General features: G+C 40.7%; 1 protein-coding gene across 1 annotated transcript in view; it reads right to left on the bottom strand.

Moving 5' to 3' along the window:
- Nucleotides 1-27,266, bottom strand: part of ATRN (attractin) — a 152,202-nt gene that overhangs the window by 13,759 nt on the left and 111,177 nt on the right. The window contains exons 25-27 of the mRNA XM_050895261.1: nt 26,843-26,904; nt 15,468-15,546; nt 3,280-3,387 (exon numbers count right to left, since the gene is read on the bottom strand). Of these exons, the coding sequence (XP_050751218.1) occupies nt 3,280-3,387; nt 15,468-15,546; nt 26,843-26,904 (249 nt within the window). The remainder of the gene's footprint in view (nt 1-3,279; nt 3,388-15,467; nt 15,547-26,842; nt 26,905-27,266) is intronic.

Genomic DNA, 27,266 nt, shown 5'->3' on the forward strand with positions numbered 1-27,266 from the left:
TAACTAAGCAAATATAGCGGTGGATTTGCGATCCAGTGGGTATTTGTTGAGTGGGAAATAAACCAAAGCAGCTAGTTACGTGTTGCCTAGCTGCAGACTGTAATATGAATAGTTTCCCTGCAGGTAAATCACTTTCTATTACTTCTAAGTACCCCAGGAAAAATACTAATTGAAAACACGGTTCTAATACTGTCCAGCTGGAAAACATTAGCTTAGGATGGAACAGGCTTGACACTGGCTGCCAATTGGCTACGCACAATGGAAAAGGAAATTAATCTCTTGCAGTCAAGATGTCCCATTTTCCACTTCTCCTTTGTAACCCTCAAATAAACTCGTTATTAACCAAAGGCTTTGATTCACATGGGGAAAGGAAAACATCAATGCGTTTATGATAACGCAAGTCTGGATTTCTTGCATTAAAACGAAAGCTCTCAAATTTTGTCACAGTGAATGGCAGAGTAACTGGAGAATGGCTTACTACGTCCAACAACGTAGCAACATTTCACCCTTTTCTTGGCTGATAATTAAAGAATAGACAAAACACAAAGAAAAATGCAGTTCTACAATTCTGTATCGTCCCAGCCCATTCTCCCGCAGCTCCCTCCTGCTAAGAGCTTTCTTCCCATGCAGGTGCAAAAGGGATGAGGAGAAAAACCGAAGCTGACCCCACAGATATTGAGACTGCTTTTTCACTTCTATTTAAATTCATTTATATGCAGCATCCAACAGGCCAGACTATCTCAGAAGGGTCATTCCCCAAGTTCCTCACAACCCACAAGCTTCCTGAGCCTTGCCTCCTCTCCATGAGATTTCAACTTTGCTGAAACACTCCAGACTTTTCTGCATACTTTTATCCCCTAGCCAAATTCTCTAAGATGATAAAAAAAACTACATAAAAACCCCCAAAATTTAGCGACTCTCCTTGTCACAGGAAAGCATCCTCGTTTTGCACCCAGATCTTCCAGCAGATGAAGTTATCTGCTGGCACAACAGTCCATGTCCACGTTCCCTACTTGGCTTCTGGTTAGTGTACAAGGTTTGCACCATTTGCCTGAATTAGTCTCGTTTATGCTTGAAGTTGATTAAGAAACATTTGTATGAGTTATCAGCACAGAGGGTAATTAGCAGTTGGTAACAATTTCTGGGTCTAAAAAAGGACATCTGTCCACAGTCTTACTTATTATGCTTAAAACCGGCTTCTCCATTCATTTTTGAGTAACCCAGGGAGGTCAGACAAGTGAGATATGGAAGATGACGGCAGACACAGGAAAGCAAGGAAGCTCAGCTGCGAGTGAGAGAAAGCTGAAATCCTGTCTGTGGTGCTGTCTATGCAAGCACTTCAAAAGAGAAGAGTTCAACATTCCTATAATCAAAGAAGAAACTGAGAAGAAAACAAAAAGCAGAGAAGTATGGAGGAGAAAGCCAACAACAAAGCCGAAATGAAGAAAGAAAAAGCACTGCCAGCTGAACAAGAGGAGAAATAACACATAATCAGAACATAAGAGATCCAAAGTTTACTATCTTCTCTGTAGTTTATGAGTGTAGACAAATTTGTTAGAGATCAGAAAGTTTAGGACAGCTTTGTTCCGGCCTGATCCTACAGGAGAGGTGCTTTTAGTTAGCTTATTTCCAGAAAATGGAAAGAGGGGGAAAAGAAGTGCCCCCAGACAGACAGACTGCAACCCAAAACCATCAGCAGCCAGGCTACAGCCTCACAAATCCGCCTCCAGCCTGATGGGAACATCCATACACATCCCACGGCTTCTTCGATGAAGCAATGAAAAAAAGGCTCATTCTAATTTGTTGAGTGACAATCCAATTTTACAAGCATGTATTTCAAAGTCTTGGTGAGCTATTAGCGGCTAATGACTTCCAGTGCCTACCATCCTTGTAACAGAAGTAGAGAAATTGCAAAATCTCAGAAAAACTGAGCGATCTGGAGTCACATGAAAGTCAACGGGGAGTAGAACCACTCAGAGCCTCCTCCCAGAGAGAGGTCAGCTTAGCTGCCCAGTCACTCAGTTACCCCAAATTACTGAGCGCCTTTGCAAATTTTACTTTATTTTCACTGCGCTCCAAGGTTCACCTCCGCAAAACAGGGACAATAATCCCTGACTTCAGAGAAAGGTAACGATTAATTCATGAAGCACTCAAATGTGGGGCAATCATAGGAATCGTTCAAGCTTGGGACTAAAGGTTTGGATGGAACACGGTAAATAACCAGAACAAATAATGAAACTAAGACAATATATTGAAAAGCTTCTTCTACGCAGTGTCCGCCCAGAAGATGCTGCAGGACACCAATCAGGTGGAAAAAGTGTTACAACTTGCCATGGAAGACTATATTCACACATAAATAAGGAAGAGCTAAAGCTATACAGGCAACCTTAATTGTGGCATTTCCTGACGCTAAGGCCAAGACTTAAATATTATTACTCACCAAACAGAAGTTCTGGGGTCAGATTGTTTTCATGCGCTTTACAATAATTAAAATACACACATTTTTTTATAGAAAAGCGTAACTTATTTTCTTGTCACAGTAATAGAAGGTGAGAAACTTTGTGCCTGGACTAATGAGGAAGAATTCCAAAAAACTGAAGTCTAAATAAAACAGAACAGCTACCTTAGACAGGAAACAAAAATAAGCAGTGTTCTCAGGTTCTTAATTTTTTCTTTTTGTCTACAAGTCTGCTAGTCAAAGCATCACATTCAAAAGATCTTTTAATTCATTAGTCTCCTTTTAAATATGCTTTTCCTAAAAACACAACATGTTGTGTCTAAGAACATGCCAGCCTGGTGTAAGACAATGAACTCCACACTCCTATTTGCACATCGCAAGATGTATTCGAACATATATTTATAATCAGAAGCATGTTAACACTATTACAGTACACAGACATGATTATATTCCTGTTTGCTTTGAGAGATCGCAGAAAAATCGTTTCTATTTGCAGCACCTATAGCTATTTCTTAGCCAAATGTTCTACTGTGTAAAGCTGCATTCTTTTCTATTACAAGGCATAAAAACTAACAAGGCAAACACAAAATCTCATACCCTATGCACAGTATAACTTTTATCTAAACCAGCCCAAAAGTTGTAAATGCATACCTGAAGGGATAAAAGCAAATGAAAACCATATCTGTTGGCCCTCCCGGACTTATGGTTTCTTGCAGGTATATAATAAATAAGAGGATTTGGGATTATTGCGTTAACCACAGTTTAAAACAAGCATCCATGATTAATTGTGGTAAGGACCGTCCTAAAGCACCAGCTCTCACCTTTATGCTTCCCCCAATGAGATCTGGCGGCTCTTCATCTGTTTCTAAGGCAACGTTGATGGAGGCGAAGGGGCGACTTGCCATCTGTTGCATCTCACGGAGTAGTTGCTAATGTAATAAACAGAAAAATATTATTATCATATTGTTCCAACATAAAGATGAAAAAAACATGTATCTGAGAGGTTGTACCCAATACGAAGGGATATCAATGAATACGGAAAAAAAAACCCTCCTCGTGTTTTAACGGGCTTAAGGGTACAGACAGGTAATTGTAAATATTCACGTTACTACAACTTAACAAGTTATTGCAAGTAAAGCTACACGCACAGTCTTAGCCTGACTCATTTGTGAGGGAAAATGCATCTGCTTAAGTCTCCATAAAGCAGTTATTTACTTTTTAAGCTGTGATATCCTAGTTGTTTGTCATCACCTGTCTGGGGCCTGACAGGACTCCACAGGATTTGTGGGAACCATTTTTAAATTACACTAGCAGCAGTTCGTAACTACGGTAAGAAAGAATTTGATATTTTTTCTAACAGCACTAGCAAAATGGTGTCAGGCGCTTATTGAATAATCATCTTTTTTTACTGTTTGTTTCTTTTCTGAACGCAGCAAATGTATCAAATGGCAAGCATGTCCTTGTTGCAGTATGTTTTATTAAAATAGAAAACCTTTTCCTGGGTAAATCTCTGCAAGTCTTCATGACACAAGACATCTTTTTATTGTACTCTTACGCACTTTTAAGCGTTACGATGCAGCTCCCTTTTTTTAAACACACGAAAAAAAGACACTTCCCATACAGCTAGGCTGGAAACAGCATTTCAATTTTAGCTGAGCTGTGGACAGGCTTCTTTTTGGCTTAAGCAGCTAATCTCCAATACTAACAGCAACCTACACAACCTATAAGTGGATGCAGAAACCATAACCCTAATTCCAGAAGCAATGGGTCTGATGTGACTCGGTGCCCCTATTTAATAAGGGAAGAGGCATACAGTTTGTAGAGCATGTAAAAAAGTGCAGCAACTGCCTAAAACCACTCGTTGTACACAGCTTTACACATTTAGCATTACTACTTAGCTGCAGCAATGTTATCCTCTATTTTTAAGCAAGACTGAGCCACTACCAAATGCCCTCTGTACTTCCCACCATCACCACTTGCATTTCCTCATTAAGTCTGGGCAATTTGACATTCCGAGCCCTAACCGATCATTTACAGCACTCAAAAAGTGCTGAAGAAAACACCACAAAACGCATCGTGCCCCAAAAAACCCCCATCCAGCCCAGCAGAAGAGGACACAGCACGCAGGTGAAAGGAAGATGCTGCTATCCAGTGTGCAACTCGTTTGGACAAAACTAATTACATCAACATTTTCTTTAACTCAAAAACCTTCTATGGTCTTTTCTTTGTCAAGTCATCTTTTAGTTTTGGGGTTTTTTTTTTGTGTAGAAAACTGGAAGATTGGCTCTGTAAGCTTGGGGTTCAGGCAAGGTTGCAGGAAGGCACGGTGGGATCAATGCAACTAAGCTTGGGGGGGGGTTTATAAACCTCTATGGCTCTCAGTCTAATAAAAAAAATATAAAATTTCACTGCCATAAAAAGCAAGTGGCAAAGCTTTGCTTACTTTCTGAAGGGGAAAAAAAAAGGGGGGGAGAAAAAAAAAGGCATTTCAGAGCAGATTGTAGATAGTCACAAAGCAAAAAAACCCAAGGAATTCACACAAACAGAGCTGTACTAAGCGTTTGCAAGCAAACTTGTGTGTAACTCACACGTGGGTAAAAGAATTCGAGGAGTTTTCGAATATTTAAAGCACACCAGCAGATTGCAGACTAAAGCAAGTGTGAAACAGATTGCTGGGTTGTTGTTCCTGCAATTGTCCCCTTCAGCTATCATAAAGCGCTTTGTTTAATGGCTATAAAATCAAAGAACAAGCTGTCCTGATGAAGATGTCCAAGAGACTTATGAACTAAAAGCTATTAGCTCTTTGAAGGAAGTTTAGTTTACTAAAGAAAATGTGCAATTTGGCAACATGACTCCTACTGAAGTCAATAGTAGCTTCAAGAAATAAAACCCCGAGCAGCACTGCAAAGGCAGAGATGTGCTACAACACGAGCAGTGGGAAAAGCAACGCTGACAGCAACGTTATTGTCTTCGTTTTCTAAACTGGCCAAGGAAAGCCATCGCTTTCGGGGTTGTCCCAAAGCCAGCTGACTCTCAGCATAACAGTGGCCAAACCAGGTAAAACCAAAGGTCCAAGCTGCAACCAAAGCAGAAAATGTCAAATGGAACCTCCTTTTCCTAACACCAGTTTCTGGCGTAGCACAAGTCACGTTACAAAAATCCTCCCCAAAATTAAGAATAAATTTGAGAAATAATTGTTCTGTAACCACAATGTCACTCTCTCCCCCAAGGCATGCACTGTGCATGTTTAACCTGTGCACGTATATATCCTTCAATATATTTGTTTGGTGTGTCAAAATTTTGGTTAGAAGATTTTATTATGTTGTAAGGGAGAAACTGTGGCGTTTCCCTAGCCAAGACTTTGAGCATGTCATTAGAAATCAGCAGCAGTTAACATCAAGATACCCCAGAACCTGGCTTACCCTCATTCCTAATGATTGGCTTTCTGAGATTTAAAATAATGAACCTCAATACTCTTTCAAGCAAACCTTTGGTTTCTAGATCAAACAACTAATAGGACAACCTGGGAATATTTTAAATCGCTTAGGTCTGAAGAGGATTTTAAAGGCAAAACGTTTGACAGGCTTACAATAAAAACACATCAAAAAGCGTGTATTGGAACACACCACTGGCTTTTAATATTTAAGTAACTGCAAACTGTGAGAACCTACACAACTTTCATTTGCATTGATTTCTTTTTTTTTTTTCCCCCCCCCGCACTATCAGTAGAAAAACTCCGTCCAAAAAAATCACAAGTTAAAGCAATCGCAGAACGGGAAGTATCAAAACAGTGCCTGAAGGTTTTGGTGCAACCAGACACTAAGAGAACCTGACAATAAACAAAAACTCAACGGTCTACAGTGGAAGAGAAAAAGAGCAGGGAGGACGGGAGACCGCCGAGGTTGCTCATCTCATAGCGCCCAGGACTAGAGGTGCAGATCCAGGAGCGAATGGTGCAGAATTGCAGTGTTTCACACCAGTGACTCTTTAAACTCATACACGTTGAGTAATGGATAATCCAAAACGAATAGTGTGTTACTGATGGGAGAAAAACCGCCAGAGGAACTGAGGAAAACCTTTTCATGCAGTAGCACAGGCTCTCACGCAAAAGAAAAACAGCTATTCAGGTTACCAGGTTAATTGACTAATATAACCTATGCTGTGTTTTCTGACAAGAAAAGCCCGAACATTTTATTCATGATAATAAAGCAGTCACCGGTCTCTGTATAACCAGCCTGCTACCATCCATCTCAGCAATTGCCCCCTGCAGAGTCTCTTTTACGAGCACAGGGCTACGGTACCTTTCAGGATGGGGCTCTGATATTTTCAGCCATGAAAGGATGCTGATTTTTCCAGAAGAAAGCCACACATTTTGGATTTTATTTGCTCCTTGTAAAGAATGGCTTTAAAAAAAGCTAAGCCGAACAGCTATCTAGAATTTGTAATGAACTCAAGTTTTTACGTGAGTATTTCATCTCAATTTTCAACAGAGACGAGAAGGAAAAAAGTAGAAACACAAGGAGGAAAAAACCATGGGTGTGCTAAATGAACAACAGGCACGGATGAGCTTTCATTTAGAGTAAAAGCAAAGCAAGCAGGACCCCACAAGAAAGGGAGCAAAGTCATTTCCAGCAGACAGGACGTATTCAGGCAGGGTATCAGCAGGAATGTCTGGTACCATTACACCAGTCTACGGTCGAAGGACGTGAACATTAACAGGGGGAGCCAGAAAAGAGCAATAGTCTTATCAACAGGTTTTTTTTCTCCAGGAAATGTGTAGATCTAATTCTTCAAGGAATTTCTGAAATTCAGATCTTTCTGGACCCATAGCTTGTTGTTTTTACAAGTATAGCTACTCTGGGCATCCTCAGGAGATAACATTTTGGTTTTAGAAGAACTTTTGTTGAAGATATTTCAACAGAGCAAGCTACATGTTCCTTTACTTTGATGAGTACAATTAAAGGTCATCCTTTGAGGATTCATATTACAGCCTTCGAGGCTGCAATGAATTTGAGATGGTGCTCCAAAGCTAAGGCTACAATCAACCTACTGCTGAACTGGGCCTCTACTGCTGTATTTCTGAACCACCATGGAAAATATCAAGCTCCACTCTGTTATGAACAAGCAAAATCACCGGTTGTGTTCTCCATGCTGTCCACAGGCAACTTTAAAACGCAGGAGACTCTGAAATCAGCTGTGTGCTTTGAACCACTACCCTGTCTGTATTGCGAAGATAAACTGGTCCAATGGACCAAAACCCAGAGACCTCAGGAACAGCAGCGAGTCTAAAGAAAGTAACAGCTCCAGTGTCATGGAAAGAGAAGAAAGATAAGGAAGATACAGAAACAAACCAATTTGTACTCTTGTTGTTTAAGACCTTTGGGGGGGTGGAAGATTTTGGGGCAGAACAGAATATTTGGGATTTTCCTGTATCAAGCTGAAGCATGGAGCTCTACCACACAGAGTATGAAGATATTATTCTCCAACATGGATTCAGCAACTCTGGTTGCTGTTGATCCCCCCCAACTGAAGCTAAACAGAGGGTGATAAGAAAACAGAACAAAGTTGTCTCCTCCTTCCTGACCTGTCTTTGAAATAGCATCAGTTTTGCAAAGTTATTCAAGGCTGTCAGTCCTCTTACATGCTCCCTCCGAGGCTCCGCACAATGTATAGAACACACAACCCAATCAAATATCTAAAGGTCTCGCTGCATACACTGAGCAAAGGGTAACGAAATTCTCCCAGCAAGGCTTATTAGCTCTGACTTGGCCGCTTGCTAACCAAAGTCACAGCGATTTTGTTGAGGTCAGAGGACCTCCTGTGCTTCCAAAACATACTGGGTAGAGCGGTTGCACTGGTAGACAGGCATTTTGAGCTTATTCCTGCACAGCCTGAATTGCTGCAAGAGCTTCATTTGAACTCACAAGGTGGCTCGTCCCATTTGTGCACAAATAGGTATTTGCGTATGCACATAAACTATCAACTACCTATTGCCAGGCATGACTAACTTAGAAAACCTTGTCTGGAGAACTTGTCCCAGAGCTCTCCTGTGATGACATCTGCCAAAACTGCGGCTCGCAAGCTGGCATCGCTGTGCATTACTTTGAAGTAACATATAAATCCTGGTGTGGGAGCCTTTGCTTTACGTTATAGTTACTTGGTGACCTTGGGGGAAAGGGGAGAAGAGAATGGGAGTTACCTGCAAAATAAAAAGGGGCATCAAAGAAACAAACATACAAGATATAAATATTGCACGAAGATGAGCCACATTGCCTCAGAAATAAGTGATTTAAAGCATTTAGCTACAATTACATTAACTACCATGTAAGTCAACAAACAAACAATTTTCTCTGACACTTCCATCATCACTGAAAATTAAGTTTTTAAGCCCCTAGAGCAGTGCACATATTAATGTTAGCTAATTAGTTTTGTAACTGACTTTGCAGGCTATGTTGAAAGAGAGAGGAGGAGAGAATTAATGTTCAAATGCTTCTCAATAGGCATTTCCACACTCTAAAACTATAACAAACCAGAAAGCAAAGCTTCTGGGAAGTTGCTTCATGCTGAAATGACAGAAGATATTTAATTCAGGGCTGATTAAGATAAGGAAGTTATTCATCATAATCATGCCCAGTAGGAGGGCACAGAAAACCTGACCTTTAATAAGAAGAATAAGATATCATTTCTTTTTAAAAGACCAGAAGTATATAGTTCGTGCAGACTAAAATATGTACTGATACCAGATAATTACACAATAGCGGAGCACACCTTTGATTGACTAGAGCTCTTCTAACATAATTACACAACACTGCTTCTCTCCCTGATTTTTCCAAATAGCTAAATTAGATACCTGTACCACTGATTCTTACCATCAGAGAGAAACCTAGGAGTCTGAAACGACAACAGCTTCAATATACATGCAGTTGTGGGTTTTTTTAAACGAGGCTGAACTCCCCTAGAGCTAGACTTGATAGCCCAGCTTCATCATCGCAAATACTGGCCAACAGTTCTTTTTTGGGATATACTAAAACCAGCTGAATTCTCTAGAAGCCACACCGCTAAGGACTACGTGAGAAGAGCTCAGTTGGATGCCAACACTGCGTATGTGATTGCCAACCCCATATGAAGGTGTCCTACATGGACATATTAAAGCTACAAATGGTCAGCTGTAACTGGCCATCTGCAAGTTCAACCAGGGATGAGCTCAATTAGGCACAGAAGTGACAGTGGCATGTTCAAACAAAAACGGACCATCAATTTCCCCCTAAGCTGGAATCTCTTGTCAACATTAATATTTTGGGATGTTTTTCCTCTTCAGGGCATCTCTTATTTCTGCTACAATTTCCTTCAGTTGGTGACCAAAGCCACACAGATCACTGCAGAGAGCACGCAGCCTTTGTATTTTGGAAAAAGCCTACAGGCACTATGAGTTGGTTCCCATTCACAGATTTTAAATTTAGGGATAGCGGAAAGATACAATTATTTGATCTGACCTCCTGCATAGCACGAGCCACCGAATTGCACCATGTGATTGACCTAGAAAAGATCCTTCCAAAAGCACTCAAATTCTGAGCGCCATGTTTCTAAAAAAAATTGTTGGCATTGCTGCTCTTGCCATTAAAAAGAGGAGAAAAACAAAACAGCTTTTGACTTTTTTACCCCCAGTTGCAGACAGTGGGTGTTATGCCTTTGGCTAATCGTTTAGAAGACCCTCAACCCATCATGAATCTTCTACGATTCCTTTTCACAGACACTGACTCACATCATCAAATCTCAATATGTTCTTCCTTGGATAAAATGAGTAATTTGTGATGCTTTAGTCTCTCGCTTATCTTCCAGATAACAAATTAATCTTGCAGTGTTGTTCTGTACCATCTGCAACACCCAAGACATTGCTGAGACTAGAGTGGACACAGTACTCCAATAACTGGTTACACATAATGCTAACACTATGCTCTTATTTTATTACTCTACCTATAAACGCAGGAACTGGGAATTTATGTACGGTTATTAAATCACCACAGCCACCATCATTTCAGTCTATTGTCCAGAAAATAGGTATTCTGGGAAGTAAACCCACCTTAACTGTTTAAAAAAATACACACACAAGCTTATGTTTCACACTGTAATGAGACAACCGAGTATGCTAACCACGTAATCTAGACCTGCTTAGAAGTAATCGGCTTGCCATGATTTCTCATTCCTCCAATTCGTGTTTCCCCTGCAAACTACACCAACAACAAGTTAATATTTTCTTCTCAGCTGACAGACACTGAATAGTGCTGTCGGTGCTATCGAACAAGAAGGTCTACATGCCAAACGACTGCTGGGAGCTTGGAGAATATAGCAGCAAATTTCGGCACCAGCCCATCTCATTTCTTACAAGCCCTCCAAAGCACCTGGGACTGCCCCAACCTAGGGACATTTGTAGCCTGGCCTTTTAATGTTCCTGCATAAGGCTGATACCAGATCCTTCCAAAACACCACTGGAGACTCTAGACAGCGATGAAGATCCTGATTTACAGTTATAGTTTGAAAATATGCCAATCCTGGAATCCTTTTCTTTGACAAAGGATGTCCTAAATCACAGTCTAGGAGAGAAGATATGAGAGATGAATGAAATACTAACAGGTGAGAGCGGGAAGGGGAAGAAAACGAAGGCAGGGCAATAAATAATACACAGCACACATCCCTTGGAAAGTCTTTGCTGTAAAAATGAACACAGAAAACTGCCTGCCTAAATGGTATTCAGTGTTCACGGATGTTACAGCGGAGGATGCCGGTGAAAAAAGAAGCGCTGCTACATTTTGAATACGCTTGGGAGGGAAAAAGGTTTCAGCAATGAGGTCAGGAAGGAGAAGGATAATTCCTTCAGTAAATCAATACACAGAACCCATCCTGAATAAGTCGAGCAGCGCACAGAGTAAAAACGTTCAGTCCTGGACAGTCTTGGCAAGAAAGAAGGCAAAATGTAGACAGTTTTATGTATGTTAAGGGTGCAACTGAGCACTAGACGCCCAAATTTAGCTATCTCGGTACGTGCTTGGTGTTGATGCTCCCAACGCATCCCGATGGGGCACAGAGAGCGATCCAGCCGACCCTCACGCAGACAGTTACACTGGGTCAGCCAAATCACTATCCACGCTCCATTTGCTGGAAACGTTAAGAGAAGCTATTTCTTGCCCGAAGTGGAGGAGATGAAGCGGACTGAGGGTGAAGAGAACAGGATTTAGATGCTAAAATAAAACAATAGGACAGAAAATTCACGACAGCAGATGAGCGTATTAAATTTCTAATGCCACTCTCGTATTTTGTGCATTATTCTCTATTACCACCTTGATACATTTAATGTGTCATTTTCTAGAGACAAGATAGAAAGGTTTCCTATCCCTATTTCCTAATGTCATTCACCTCATCCTAAGCCTCCTATAAAAGCTGCCTTTTTATTTCCATTTTCGCTCTTTAAGATGTCTGAAGATACTTAAACTTGGTGCTCACTGGAGAGGGAATAAACACACAATTTACAATCCCATCTCCTCCATGCCTGATATGACACAAATTGTTGCCATTTTTACTTCAGGTCAAGTTTTATACTCTGCAAGTCCTGAACTTTTACTCAGTGCTCCAAACTCATCTTCCTACAACTATACATTTGCTACACCATGTTTGCACACCCAAAAGACCCTTTAGCCAGAAGGCTGAGGAACATCAGCACTGACACGTGCAAGCAGCTGCTCAAAGAGGATTAGCTGCAGAAACAGGGGAAAAAAAAAAAAGTCAAAAGAATCTTATATATTTTACAAGATCCTGATGTAGATTCTGGATTTGTAGTACACTGCTTTCTTAGTAAGGAGTAATGCAAATTGAGTTTCAACCAAATGATGCTGTTCTGTTCCATTAACCTGATACACCAAGCACAGCCGTACAACTTCTCCCAGCACAGTTTCGAAGCAATACTGTCTGAATAATTTTGACTACTAGACCTTTCAACGCACTCCCTTTTCTGTCCTATACATATCTCAGATTAAGCTTCAGCTATCTACTTTTCACTCTGCACTGCGATAAGAAGTTAGGCACTTGCAATGCTTATACTGGAAGCAGAAGTGACTGATAGCTGGGAATTACCTGCAGATTGCATTATATTTTCCTTACTTCTGGGTTAAGATTAGAGAACAAGCGCAGAATTACTACAGCACAACCCATGGGAGACAGGCGACTGTAACTTGACTACTTCTAAAAATACAGCCCAAACCAGAGAAATATCTTCCTCCAGGGCTGCAGCATATATTAACCTAAAGCTTACAATATGCTGTCTTAATCGGGTGTCCTGCCACTGCTGCTTTATCACCTTTCCTTTCACCCTGCCTCTAAATTGTAATACGGTGGGAGGAGGTCAGGAGGTGGTCTCCATCAACTGCATCACCATTTACAGAGGGAGAAAAAAAAAAAGCAATAAAACAAAATTTGTTGTTTTCCAGTCCAGCCTGCAAACTCTGTGACCCAAGACTCCTGTAAGGGTAATGGAGAAAACCGAAGAGAGCAGCCACTTCTGAAGGAAGGAAGAACAGCAAATCTAAAAGTCACATGCTTCAAAACCATCCTCAGAACAACAGATGAATAAACTTGTGTATACTTAAAACTTGCAGTATTGTATTAATCATTATTTTAACTACTAAAGTTTAAAGGGAGCCTTGACAGGATTTATTGAGAGTCCATATAAAAAAAAATCCTGCAAGCTATAAAATCACCTTAGATAATACCAAAAAGTCAAAGAACTTTTGGGCAGGCTTCTGTTTCTGGAGACAGTCTTTATTAACATATCTAATAATGGCATGGCAAATATTTAAAACAGTGTCCTCAAGTTTTACAAGCACTTCTAACAAAAAAGGAATGGAATAGCAGAGATCTCTGAACTGCAAAACAGAGTCACTAGATGTAAAGAAGGAGTAAGACAAATAACAGCAAAAGACAGGAATCAGCCAGGAAAAAAACACACTGATGAACTGCCCGTCACATAGCCACACATGTAAACTGAATTTAGACTAAAACATGCCAATACGTTGCTAGTACTCCAGCTTTTTTCCCTAAAACATGCATCAGACTGAAAGTAACTTAATTTATAGAGACTTTTTTCATTTAGGCCACTGCTAAACTATTTTAACTGAGCTCCAAAGCACAGTATTTACTTCTCAGTCTATATTCCTTATACATTCCTAGATAACATTTAACCCCAGGAGCCAATGGGGAATGTCATGCTGACTCCAGCTTACTTTCTTGCCAAGAAAGTGAGAAGGAAAAAAACAGCCGCCCTAGTCAAAATTTATCTACCTTCAGAGAATACGGAAAACCTCAAAGACTTAAATTATTTCAAAGATTAAGGGTTATCTGTTTGAAAACCACTGATTATATTATCCATTTGAGTTCACTAGTAAGAGCAAAAACATCTGAAGCAGAAAAAGGAAGAAGAGGAAAAGAGTTATCAGACATCATTCTGCTTTATTATAAGAAAGGAGATCCTCAGATTCAATAAATTTATACTATTCCCACTACTGACTGGAAAGTACAACCAGATACAGATTTTTGAAGATATGCAAGAAACGGGCACTTGCACAGAATTTCAGCACTGTAAAAATTAATCTCCAGAATACTCTTGATCAACTCCTACGTATGAATAAAACACCCTTGAATAGAACAGTTACACGGCTGGGTGCCTGCAGCTGCCAAGAGCTTCATCCCAGCAGGACCGCCGGGAGGAAAATCTATGGGAATGGGCAGATTTCACCCTAAAATCCAAAAGCAGGGGAGAAACACACCTCACTCCTTAGGAAAAGATACTTGGTCTCGGGTGACGATTTATAGATGCTTACATATAGAAAGTGCACATGGACTCACTTGAATAAAGTCCGGCTTCTCTCATTTTGCATCTCAGTAAACAGACTGCACAAGACAAAGCTCCTCAAAATAATCCCAGGCGCAGCCCAGCCTAACCTCTGCTATATTTGTACATTATACAGGGCTCTGCCTTCCATGCTTTTAGTGCTCACCACAGCAAGAAAACCCCAGGAACGTGCGGTCGTCTGCCTCGCAGCACACAGGACTTGCTTCTCTACACATTTCTACTACACATTTCTACTACACATTTCTACTACACATTTCTACTACACATTTCTGCGTTTGTGCTTAAAAATGAGAAATAAGGACACATTCTTTATGTTATTGAGGGATAACACACTGGCCATCCTACCTCGGTCACCCTGCGTGCTTCGGGTGTAACATGAAATTAGCTTCAATTGAGAAGCAGGAAAAAAGGGGGGGGGGGGGGGGAATCACCAAATGCATCAGGGATAAAGAAGGAGGAACCATGCTTTGGGGGGTGTAAAGCACACATTTTTTTTACATGCTGCAAACAAGAAAAAGTTGGGAAGCTGGTATGGTCCATGGCTAGGTGAAGAGGAGAAAGCTCTGGCACCAGAAGTTGTCTTTTTAAGTAGTACACTACAGCTTTCCAAACCATGGGTGGCTTCTCCCACCTTTCTCTTACACTACTATGTTCCAGGGAAAAAAAAAACCCAACCACCCCAAAACATTTAGATAAGCTTTTAATCTGAAAATGGAGATTAGCCTTTTTTTTCTTTTTTAACAGATTAAAGCGGGAGCTAACGTGGTTCAGAGGTTCAGCGCAGAAACTTCCTATTTTGAAACAGATGGAAAGAACTCCTAATATGCGGTGGTTTTGTATTTATGCTGTCTAGAACCCGAGTTCTGGGAATGCAGGACATCCACCCCTTTTTTTTTTTGTGCTTTACAAAACTGCAGCATCGAGATACTAAAATAGCATCATTTGTCACTGAAACTGTAATCAAAAGTACACTATTATAAATCCCTAAACGAAGCATTTAAAGATTAGTGGAGCTTATCCTTAACCGAAGGTTAATGCTATGCATATGTGAATAAATACAATACTATAAAAGTCATTTAAGAGATAGCATTCAAATTTTGTCATTTCAACCTCTCTTCGTCGCGATGCCCAGCAACTTTGTTTAATCTTCCAAACCACAGCTGCCACCAGGAGCAAAGACAGGAAACAACTGTAAAGGAAAAAAAATAAAAATACTTATTGTCCTTATTCATAACATAACGGCAGCTGAAAAACTCTAGCAAATCAAAAAAACTAGACTAAAAGTTCATATAATACTTAGAGGTACTTTGACGAAAGATAATACAGCAGTGCAAAGTGTTTTGCACAGTTCAGTGCTCATGACACCTGCTGAGGAATGACGTACATCTATTTTCAGAGAAAACTGTTGTTCTAAAGTTACCTATTTGACCTCCTTACACGACATCCACCAATTTTCACCACGAAATCACAAGAGTAAGGCTGAAAGATTTAATCAAATTGGAAAAGCTAGTATTGACTATCTTTGGTGATACTTAAAGTGAGAGGATAACCCAAAAAAGAAAAGCCTTGAAAGAAGCAGAGAGAATTGATTATTTTTCCTTTTCCAAATTACAAAAATAAGATAAAGTGTATAGTAGTTGGATTCTTTTTAACTGGCTGTTGCAGAACTATAGGCATTTCTTGATTTCCCCAAATCTATATTGCTTTTCTTAAATCTAAAGAGGAGAAAAGGATGAATAGTTATCAACTTCTAGGGAAAATGCAAGAAGCAGATTTAACAAAAAAAGCAGTTGTAATAGTAAAAAGAATAATAAAAGCCGACTTTATTGACAGTTATGATCTTATCACACTGAATACTTAATAAGCAACTTCAAGGCACACAAGCTTCCTAAGACTAACATTTTTCCTTTTGTATATCTGAACCCCAGTGAAAGCCTCTCTTCTCAAGTACTGCGCCGATGGGTAAGAGAAAATGTCTCCAAACTTCCTTCCCCGTGCTGTAGCGTACATTTAAAGAGAGCGCTTAAAGGAAGATTAACCAGAATAGATGACTTATTTCCTGAAGTGCACTATTTACGCCAACCGCTGTGCTCTGTGTGTTTGAACGGAGCTTTCTGCAGAAGGGGGAACCAGCGTGCCCCTCTCCCTGCCTCTGGGCACAGCCCGGTTCTCGCCGTTCTGGGGCTCCCAATGGAGACCCACAGCCACGCAGGAAAGACTCCGGTGGGAGAAAGACCGTGACCGCTCAGTACTCCCTGCCTTCGAAAACAAACTCAGCTCTGCTTCCAAAAATCGGTCCTTTTTGCAGATCCCCAAACTTCCTATTTCCAAACAACGTTGTGGTTTACCACTGTGCTCTCCCACCGTGCTCATACAAACGCCCACGACCCCGATGATGACTTCTTCTACTTGGACGTGAAGCCACTGTTGCACGGCTGACCAAAAAACCACGGCTTATAATGATGGATGGCATCTCATCCCACCAGTTCCCTGTTGTTCCCTCTCTTCATAAACGCCGTGCCGTTAGCTTTATACAAGCTGCGATGGACCGCAGATTTTGCCCTTCAAGCACTACTTCAGCAACCGAGAGTCCTACTTTACAATGGCAAACTCTTTAGCAGAGAGTAATGCAAAGACGTGGAAATATTTATCATTAAAAAAAGGATAGACAGCAGGAACCATTCCCTGAGATGCAGAAAGAGGAGAGCCTGTTCCCAACTACATACCACTATCCATAGCCTATATATCGTGAAAACTGTGTGTGATCGGGCACCAAACACTCAAGGAGCAGCCGCTGGGTAATGTGACTATATTTTTCAAGCTTAGATATGTACAGAAATATGTTTTACTATCGTATAGTATATGATATTAAAAAATTAGCGCTTGTGTGACTTCAGCATTAAAATGTCTGCACAGTTTTTAAAGACTCCTACGGTGCCTACTTCTTTATAAATTTAAGCAGGATCACAGAGAGATTTGTTTGGCCTTTTTGCATTTTAAGAGGTATGTATTCCAAATCACTTCCCCCACATCTTTGCTACATGTTAAAATTTGACATTATTTCACTGTAAAAGCCTGGTCATTTTTCTGCAAACACAAACAGTTTAGACAAGCACTTTTAATGGCTATTTTATTTTCCTTTTTGAGAGGTACCAGATTATTACTGACTTTTGCAGTAAAAAACTATGTGCCCCCATCAACTAGTAAAGCGTATACATTAAATCTTTAATTGCTATTTTGGTAAAGAAGTTAACATGCATTATTGATAATTGAAGATTTCATACCTTCGGCTTTCCCTTTCTCTCCCAAAGCTCCCTGCCACTGCACTAAGCGCAAGAGCAGACTACCCGTACCACCTGGAAACGGTATTTCTCTCCTGGACAAGGTCATGTCTGGACTAGATGGATTTTCACTTTTGCCACACCTGAACAGGCACAAGTGAATGATGGACTAGCAAAAGTTTTGAGTGCCCGCATTTGTCTTGGGACTCCTGTTAGCTCCCCATGGCATGAATACCATGACACTTACTCGATGGCTTTGGTAAGCCTTTTTTTTCTTCTTTAAGCTCCCTTTTTCTCAAAGAAACCTGAAGTCTTTCTAAGGTGCAACGTTTGCTTTATCTCCGAGGCCCAAAGAGGACAGTGCTCCCTGAAGAGCAAAAATCTAAAATATATCCATGCGAAACCAGCACAGCTGAGACCATGAGCTAAATCTTTGGTCTGCTTTGTTTTCAGTAACATTTTAACATCAATGTACAAATGGAGGGTGGAAATAAAACAAAATCTTCAAGGCAGCTGGGAAAACTGTTCCTGGCTCCACGTTTAAATTGACCATGAAAACAACAATATTCAAAACATCTGCAGGAGTCCCCAGGACAGGCTGCCAAAGCGCAACGCCTGCCAGGCAATCGTGTTCACGTCGTGACTCCAGCGAGAAGTTTCATCTCAGGATAAAGCATTTTTGATGCAGCTTATGGGCAACGGCTACTGCCATGGCTTATCCGAGTCTACCTCCTCCATACCCCTTTATTTGGGGAAAGGAGATGGAAGTCCAAAGGGCAGAGGAAAAAGGCCAGATGCTTCATCGATCTCCAGCACCTCTGTGTTATAAAGACCCATTTCAGAGAGATTTACCTTCAGGAGGAGTTTCTTGAGAGGTCAAGCGTACAGATTAAGCTGCTTTGTGCCATGCAAAACCTGCAAAGTCAATGAGATCTCCACCTCTCTGTAGGTGACCCTTACAAGACGTATGTGCTCCATTCACATGTATCTATCAGACAGCACCAGAAACATACATACCGAACTGAAGATACATGTCAAAACATGCTGAACTCCTATGAGGATGGCTCCTTTTTAGGAGAAATGTCACCTCATCGAGTTGTAAACATCAGGTATGGACCTCTTATTTTTGGTTCATTTGAACACGGCGTCTCCCTACATATTCGTTTACTCCCTTGGAGAAGGAAGCTAGAGTGGAGAACTAAAAGGATCGCCTTTATCCTTATATTAAATCCCCTTTCCGAAATGCAACATCTTCCGTGCCAGTCTTTCATGGGTTTCTCTTTCCTGCCTCACTTCTGGCACCACAGCCAAGACTTTCTGAAGAAAGCACAGAGAGGAATTAACAATTAAGGACTAATAAAAACTCTAAAACACTCACCACAGTACCCTGTATTTCAGAGGAACAGCACCATACATCTTTGTACCGTCACAAGGAGGCAGCAAATACCCACAAAAGCTATAAAATCACTAAGGAAATATATCTTCCCCCTGCACTACCTCCCCTTGGCAGCACTCGGGGAGGAATTAAAGGCAGCGCCTGCTTGCTGGGCTGCAGTCCATCACCTGCTGGAAGAGCCCCAGGGGTAGAGCAAAGTCAAGATCTATCTGCTGGGTTTACTCAGCCTAAACCATCCTGAAACAAGTTAAAAAGACCTGTCCTCACATCAGTAGCTTTAAAGAAGCTTTTTTTTTTTTCCCCCCATACCTTCTCTTGGAAAGCAACTGTGTAAATATGGAAGCAGCGGAAAGAAACAGCTGCGTGGAATGAGAGCCGTGTTGGAAAATGATTTGGAGCGAAAGCCTACGGTTGGCAGAGTCCTGGTCAAACGCCGCGCTCTGCCCTGCTTTCTCCTGAACAGCCTCAGCGATCTCTCTGCCAGCTACGAATATCCACCCGTTTCCAAATGGCTTTAAAAATAAACCTTCGCTGCAGGACTTGCTTTACCTTCTCCTTCTGTTTTTTTCTCCTCCAAAAATAATAGCCTACCAAGAGCCTCCTTCATTCCTGAAATCCACTGTTCATTCAAGCCTTCTCTCTACACCTCCCCCCACCTCAAACAACGTTTTTCTATTGTCTCTCTGAAAAGAACGTAAAGGGGACAGAAACGTTCTTGGGCTTGTAACATCCCAGCGCAGTCTGTACGCAGTCCTGCAAATGTCACGTGCAGGCGAAGCAGCCCATCCAGTAGCTGTACCTGAACTATCAGCTGTTGGATTTCCATTTTCCTAACGCCAGTGATGAGTCCGGTTCAAGAGCAGTTCAATTTTTCCAACAGAAAAAGAAGAAACCAGAAAACTCAGATGTGAAACCAGACTGGAAGGAAAAAGAGCCATCTAGAGACATCTAACACTCCTGGAGAGTTTTTCGTCCCAGGGAAATTGGAACATGACTCCTCATTTGGGTCAGGTTCTACCAAATGCAGCTATCGTTGGCCTGTACAAGTTATAAAAGTTTATATTTATGCAGCATAAATATTGCAATACAGGGACAAGTTACATTTACATTTTATGGACAACACTTTGATAAACAGCTTAAGTAATATTTATTTATTAGATTATTTAAGTACAATCAATGAGCAACATTGTTATAAGTAATCTCCCCTCAGTTGGCCTCAACACATGCATTAATTGTTAGTTGATAAGCCTTCAGTGCTCTTTATACTCACAGGGTATTCCCACCCTGACACAAAAATCTGAACTTAAAACACCCTGTCTGCTTTTATTCTGTACTCTAAGCTCCTTTTCATAGCAGAAGGGATATTCCTCCACTCCAGGTATCCTTAAAACTCTTCAAACAAGTACACTTTCATTTTTAAATGGCTGGAAAACTTCATCAGCACTTTGATATGATGCATTCTCACGAGGAGAGAAGAAAATCCATCTGGCGTATTAGGGCCTAATTATTAAATTCTCCTACAATGTTTATCAACATCAGAATCGCTAGTAAAAAATGGCAGTTTTAAATGCCAAAATATACAGCAGCTTCAATACTAATATGCTTTAACATATATAGGTCACTTAATAATTTCAGAAAGCACTGCAATGACTACTAGAAACACATCCCAAATTATTTTGATGAATTGGAAGCTATTTAAGTGCTATTTAAAAGTACATTTTAATATGCTGCAGAGTTATAGGACACATTTTTAAGTACTCGATGCATTAAACCTCAAAATAATTGGAACAAGTACATAATGCTGAAGGAGTGCACATGGTTTGCACAGTTGGCCTTTGCCAAACAGCTATCTGCAGCCAACAGCAAACCAACAGATCTGATCTACAGATTAATGACCTTATTTTTCTGCTGAAGATGGCACCAAGGTTTAGCAAGCCACAACCCACCTTGTTTGCGGCAGGTGATACTATTTTTCTTTTGTATCTCTTTTAAAAATCTCCTTACTGGCTAGCACAACCAATCTCACACCCTGTAAAACGGTGGCAGCTTCCATAAACACAAGATCTAACTAGAGGTTTGAGGTCTTTTGGGAAAGCAGGTATTAATATATTTGTCTGGTTTTTTGTTTGTTTGTTTTGGGTTTTTTATTTGTTTCTGTTTTGCTTTTTAGGGTTCAAATTTGCAAGTCCTTCTACGCTATCACAAAGGGCATAACATTAAATAAAGGGAAAAAATCATCTTGCAGGTCTAGAGGATGGAGCTTTAAGTAAACACACCAAAAAATCATGGGACACATGATGAAACCAGCATGGAAATCAGTGTTATTTTGATGTGTATTTTGAAGGTTTTTCCTTCATACTATTTTCAGGCAGGAGAAGAAGCTACTCCGAAGGCAGGGACGTCTGAGCAGGCTGTAGCTACGAGTGGGACTGGGGACCAAGCACGGCGTTGGCCCTGCAGACTCCTTCCATTCTCAGTTCTCCTCTTCTGTAGTCTCTGTGCCAACCTGGTCATCTTGTCAACTCAACTCACGAGAAATACCCAAATGAATTACAGTCAGCGGTCTGTGGAGAGCTATGTGGCTCGCCCTACAGTGGACACCTATGTCTGGTAACTGAATTGCTCTTTGGTGTCCATCAGCTGCACTGACTAGAAGAGCAGCTTCGACACAACACACATAGAAACCTAAATTAAGGTGTCAAAGCTATAAACTAAATCCCAGTCAATCAAGGTTTAAAAACCCAAAGTGCTTATATCACACCCCAAACCACTACGTTGTCACAGGAGACTTCAGAGGCCAAAAGCATAAATGGGCACAGATAACGATAGGACTAATTAATGGAGAGAGACCAAACGGCCTCACTGCTCTGGTCCGTGTGCGACCATTGTGGAGGACAAAGCAAAGAGTGATGAGGACAACATGGAAAGAAGGAAGTCACGGATGCTGAACTGTTAAATTTCTTCATCTTCTTTGAAATAATGTGAAGATATTCCCAAGCTCTTCCTTTCCCTCAAAAAAAAAAAAGGGGGGGGGGGGGGGATTCAGACTGTATTTTAGGCACATATTTAGTAATGCCATTTGTGCTGCAGTAAGAAATTACTTAATAAGCAAAAAGAGTAAATAAAGTATCTGCAGCACAACTCTAGATTTGAATTACTGCAAGACGCCGTTCCCACTTATTGAAAACACTGGGCGAATGCTTACAGCCAGGAAAAATAACATGCAGCACATTAAACCATCTGCCTGACTGTTGTACGGAGACAAATACCGCTCCCTCTAAAGTTTTTCTGAGGAACAAGTCCAATTATCTGCACCAAACTAAAATTACACTATTTGATATTCAGACCTTAGTAGAGGCACATGAGCTTTCATGTGCCACCAAGAAAACACAAAATGGGCAACTTTTGTTCCATTTGTGAAATATACGCATTTCTCTAATAATAACTGTAAGACTATGATGTGACTAGAGAGAGTCAGCATTGAACACCCATAGAATGACATTTCAAGGGCAGATATGAAAGACAAGACATACAGCAGTCAAGAAACGGGGTGAACTGTGCACGTGAGGACACAGAACAGAAGTGCAGTAGAAGACATCAAAGGTCTATGGTAAATCAGTGTAACAAAGCTCAGGATGAGATCATAGAATAGAACCGTAGAATCATAGAATGGTTTCAGTTGGAAGGGACCTTTAAAGGTCACCTAGTCCAACCCCCCTGCCATGGGCAGGGACATCTTTCACTACATCAGGTTGCTCAGAGCCCCGTCCAACCTGACCTTGAAGGTTTCCAGGGATGGGGCATCTCCCTCCTCTCTGGGCAACCTGTGCCAGTGTTTCACCACCCTCATCGTAAAACATTTCTTCCTTCTATCTAGCCTGAATCTCCCCTCTTTCAGTTTAAAACCCTTACCCCCTTGTCCTACCGCTACAGGCCCTACTAAAAAGTCTGTCCCCATCTTTCTTATAAGCCCCCTTTAAGTACTGAAAGGCTGCAATAAGGTCTCCCCGGAGCCTTCTCCAGGCTGAAGGTGATTATATTTAACAAAACCTCAGAGAAAAATCGATTACCCATTCACACTCTCACACCCACAAATGCCAAATGTATTGGCCAGCTGGTCTGGCCAACATCACTTGCGTCCCAGAGGACAAGGGATGTTGGCTGTCAGGTCCTCGCCACATCTCCTGGCTTCTTTCCTGGAGACACCAAACCTGGTTTATAGGGTTTATAGGTCTTTTATACCCTGTAGGGCTCAACAGCTTCTTTGGCAGGACCCTTTGGCTTCAGTTTTGTTCACTTCATGCTTCCGACCTTTTAGGCAAGTCTGTTGGTCAATACCTCCATCTCCTCATTTTGAGTTTCTTAGGGCTGCTACGCTAGGAAAAGGAATGGCAGCGGTGACGTGCTGCGACCTTGCTGCCACCCTCCTAGTTTTGGAGCAAGAAGTCTCCTCCTGACTAGTTGCAGGGTTACCAGCATGATCCTCGACTCTTCACAGCCAACTGTGTCACCAGTTAGAATACAAACCACGCTTTCAACTCTTGTTCTGCTGTTTCTTGTGGTGCTTACACATCCATATTTCATTCAAACCATTCTTAATACTCCTCTTATAAATCTCTACAGAACTGGCCAATAAAGCAGAGAAGCACAGAAGAAATACAGATGCTTTTTTTTTTTTAAATAAAAGGAAGAAAAAGGATCATTGGTGAGCAATATGAGTTTAGAAGGCCACATATTCAAAATAGTAAGTATTTCCACATCTTCTGTATGCAAAAGTACATTGGTGAGAAATACATATTATAGATAGGTGTGGTGGCATACACAGATTTTTTTGGAAGACAAGGAAGCACAGATACTAATAAAGATGTTTACTAGAGACTGTCAAAATAGCTCAAATTATCTGCTGAAAGACAACAGCAAGATTTGTAAATTAGAGAGCTATGTTATGAAAAGCAGAGGAGGAAACAGAAAAAACAGTTTGCTTGCAATTCATTTAGCTTTGCAAAGGTTAACAACAGTTAGAACATCATTTCTCCTGCGGCTGCAATCATAATGCAATATTAATGACCCTGTAACTTCACCGTTCTACCCAACCTTTACTCACTGACATTTTCTTAGCTTAAAATAAAATACTAACGTGTTGCAAAATAAAATAATGGTAACATACAGCCACACACCTGACTTCATGCTGAACCCTGACTCCAGAAGGAGCTCCAAGAGCCTAACAGCACCTCGAAATGCGAGGCACACCCCCTCTGACCCACAGTAGCCCAGCTCTTAAATAAAATGGAAATCAAATCCAGCAGTCACTCTTCATCCTGCTCCGCACTGCCTGATGTTGTTTAAACGCACGGCCAGGTTCCTGGCTTCTCTGTAACGTTTTGTGCCTCAGAGAGTCAGTCCAGCCAGTGCCCGTGATATTCCATAAATTCAGCAGTGCTGGAGTTTGGCAATCCAGCTTGCACTCCACTCCGTTGGAAGGACTGACTTGACCTAAATCATCACAAATGTCAGCGATGGAACTGAAAATCTAAACCCCCCCGTCTCCCTGTATGGTTCTCCACGCAGCTCAAGGCACAGCTGTTTCTGCCAGTAGCACGGCAGAAGAGCATGTTTAGGATGGGGTTACAACAAAGCGGAGAAGGTGGCTTCTAGAAGATGGAAATGGGCCACATCACACCACCAGCACAGAAAAATTTCCAAAATTGCCTGCAGGATGGCAACATGAAGCAAGACCCTTGAACGTGCTAACAGAAAGTCATTCTAAACATCCATTTTTCAGAACAAAGTCTCTTTTTGTGTCTTACACTCAAAGAATTGATACGTATCTCAGTTTTCGAGTTAGAGGCGGCCTATTTCTCAAAGGTGGTTTTACCAACTGTCTTTAGGTTCTGCAGAAAGCGTTTTCATTGCCTCTACCCAGTGCGCAAATTTTCAGCCAACTCTATCTCATTAACATCACAGGGGGCTATCAGATATTACTTATTTATGGTCTAACTTGGATTCAACTGTAATTATGAAATGCACCCTAGAGCATTAAAAATGCAAGCGTTTCAACAGTTTCCCCTACAAACAGCAGAGATGAATCATGCTGTTGTAATACACTGGCTATTTAGCAAGTTATAGAGACTGTAAAATAAAATACCAGGAGAGGAACTTAGCAGTAGTTACAGTTAAAGAATCGAACAATTTTTAATGCATTATAAATGCTGAGTTGGAAAACACCAATAAACTCTCTTCTCCCAAATACACACATTCTTATTCCTCTGGCATGTTCGGATGTTAAATAATACTGCAACATTACTTCTCAAGGAGATCCATGTGATAGCAGGGAGGGAGGGAAGGAAAATCACTGTTGACTATCTTCAATCTGCCTAACTTTTAGACATGTATTTTCAGCTTCATGTGCTCATTGAGATATATAATGCACATATCTCCTGCTTCAAACTGTGATTCTCTTCCAATAATGGAACTGGAGGAACCTCTCATATTAAAGAGTTTCAACACTCTCATATGCAGGTGGATCTGGGTCTGCAAAGAACTAACGGATAGTTTTTAAAGTGCACATTGATCTTATGCCACTAAAAAGGAACTAAGGAACCAACTGCTTCCCTATTTGTTCTCCCTATAAGTAATGACCCTGCCACAAAGACTTTTAGGGAGGACCTTGACTGTGATGGATTCAGCAGAACAAATGCTTAAGTCTGATCCAGGAGTAAACACTTACTCCGTATCAATGGAAGCAAGGTGGTGGCTCAAGCCTGCTGTTTACCTAGGACTGTATTAAAGCACACGCCACTCTAAAAGCTACATACTAAAAAAAACCCCCCCAAAACCCTGATATAAACCACTTGTCTGAAGGACCCATCTGGAGAGCTCCTTGTTTAAATTAAATTTAGCATGGAATCTAAAGCAGGATATTATTCCCACTGCTCATTTTAAAACGGGCATAATATTGCCTACTTTAAAACAGGTTGTAAGATCTGGAGTACTGTTTACTCCATGTATATCCCTCCTGAGGGAGTTCTCCTTATTGATCAAGTATTGGTTTATATTTGTATAAATATAGAGGCTAACACATTAGATTTTGAAACCTTAAAGAGATGGCCTGCTATGCTTCGGGAGACATTGAACCTCTTTGTTAGGGCTACACTTTTTTGGAGGATGGAAGAGGAAACAAGTATTGAAATTGCTTCTGTTGGTTCCAGCTCCTAGGGAATCATCAGTTTGTTTCACACTAAGAAATGAACTTTCCCAAGCAGTTCATGAAGGACAGAAGGGTATTTGGCTTCAACTGTGTTGAAACGTATGTTTGTATTTAACTTGACATATTTTCAGAGTTCACTTTAAAATCAAAAGGTGCTGCCTAACGAGTTTGAAATTAGTCCATGCTTAACTCTTTGCAAAAATCACTTCTTTAATTTACAATTTCTGTCAGGCAATGTGTGAGTATCCGCAATTTCTATAAGTCACACATTATTTGTATGATGTGGCAACTGAGGAGATGTCTTCTATACCATTTTAAAACTAACTTCTCCATTTCAAAAAGCCTCCCTCACCCCCAACCTCCCTTTCCCTGCATGCATAGGACAAGATGCATTTGCAAAGATGGGCAGACAATTTTCTTAATGTATTTCCTAATTAAACACTTCAAACATAGTAGAAATTTTCATTTTCTAGGCTGCGATGTAAGGAGGATGTTTGAGTAAAAAAGCCAAAACAACAAAAACCCAAACACTATACTGAAAAACAAAACCCAAAGATCTTTCCTAAAGAAGAAACATTTAGCTGTCTTAAATGAAAAGTACCTGAAAAATGTCACAAAGAACTGTACCAGGTCCATAAAGTTGCTGTGTTGTGAGAATGCAATCTGCAAAAGAAAAGCAAATGCTTTCTATTACTTACTGAAAAGCAAATTCATATTTAAGACGCACTGTTGCAGGGATCAAAAAATTACAACGAAATATGTCTTTACTTAAGTTAATTAACGTTTTTGAACACTGTTTTGAAAAAAGCACTGAAATATTCTGAGGGAAAAGACGACAAACTATAACTTCACATTATTTTGAAATCATATATCCAAAAAATGAATCTAAACAAGTAACATCTCTCTCTCCCAACAATGTTCAAGGAATAGTCTTCAGTTAACTACCTTGGAGAAAACACTAGTTCAAAAAGTTAGAACACAGACGTTTCATAGAGCTAAAAATAGAGCATCTTTAATTATTGTAT

Source organism: Gymnogyps californianus, chromosome 4 (assembly GCF_018139145.2).
Source record: "Gymnogyps californianus isolate 813 chromosome 4, ASM1813914v2, whole genome shotgun sequence".
NCBI classification, from domain to species: domain Eukaryota; kingdom Metazoa; phylum Chordata; class Aves; order Accipitriformes; family Cathartidae; genus Gymnogyps; species Gymnogyps californianus.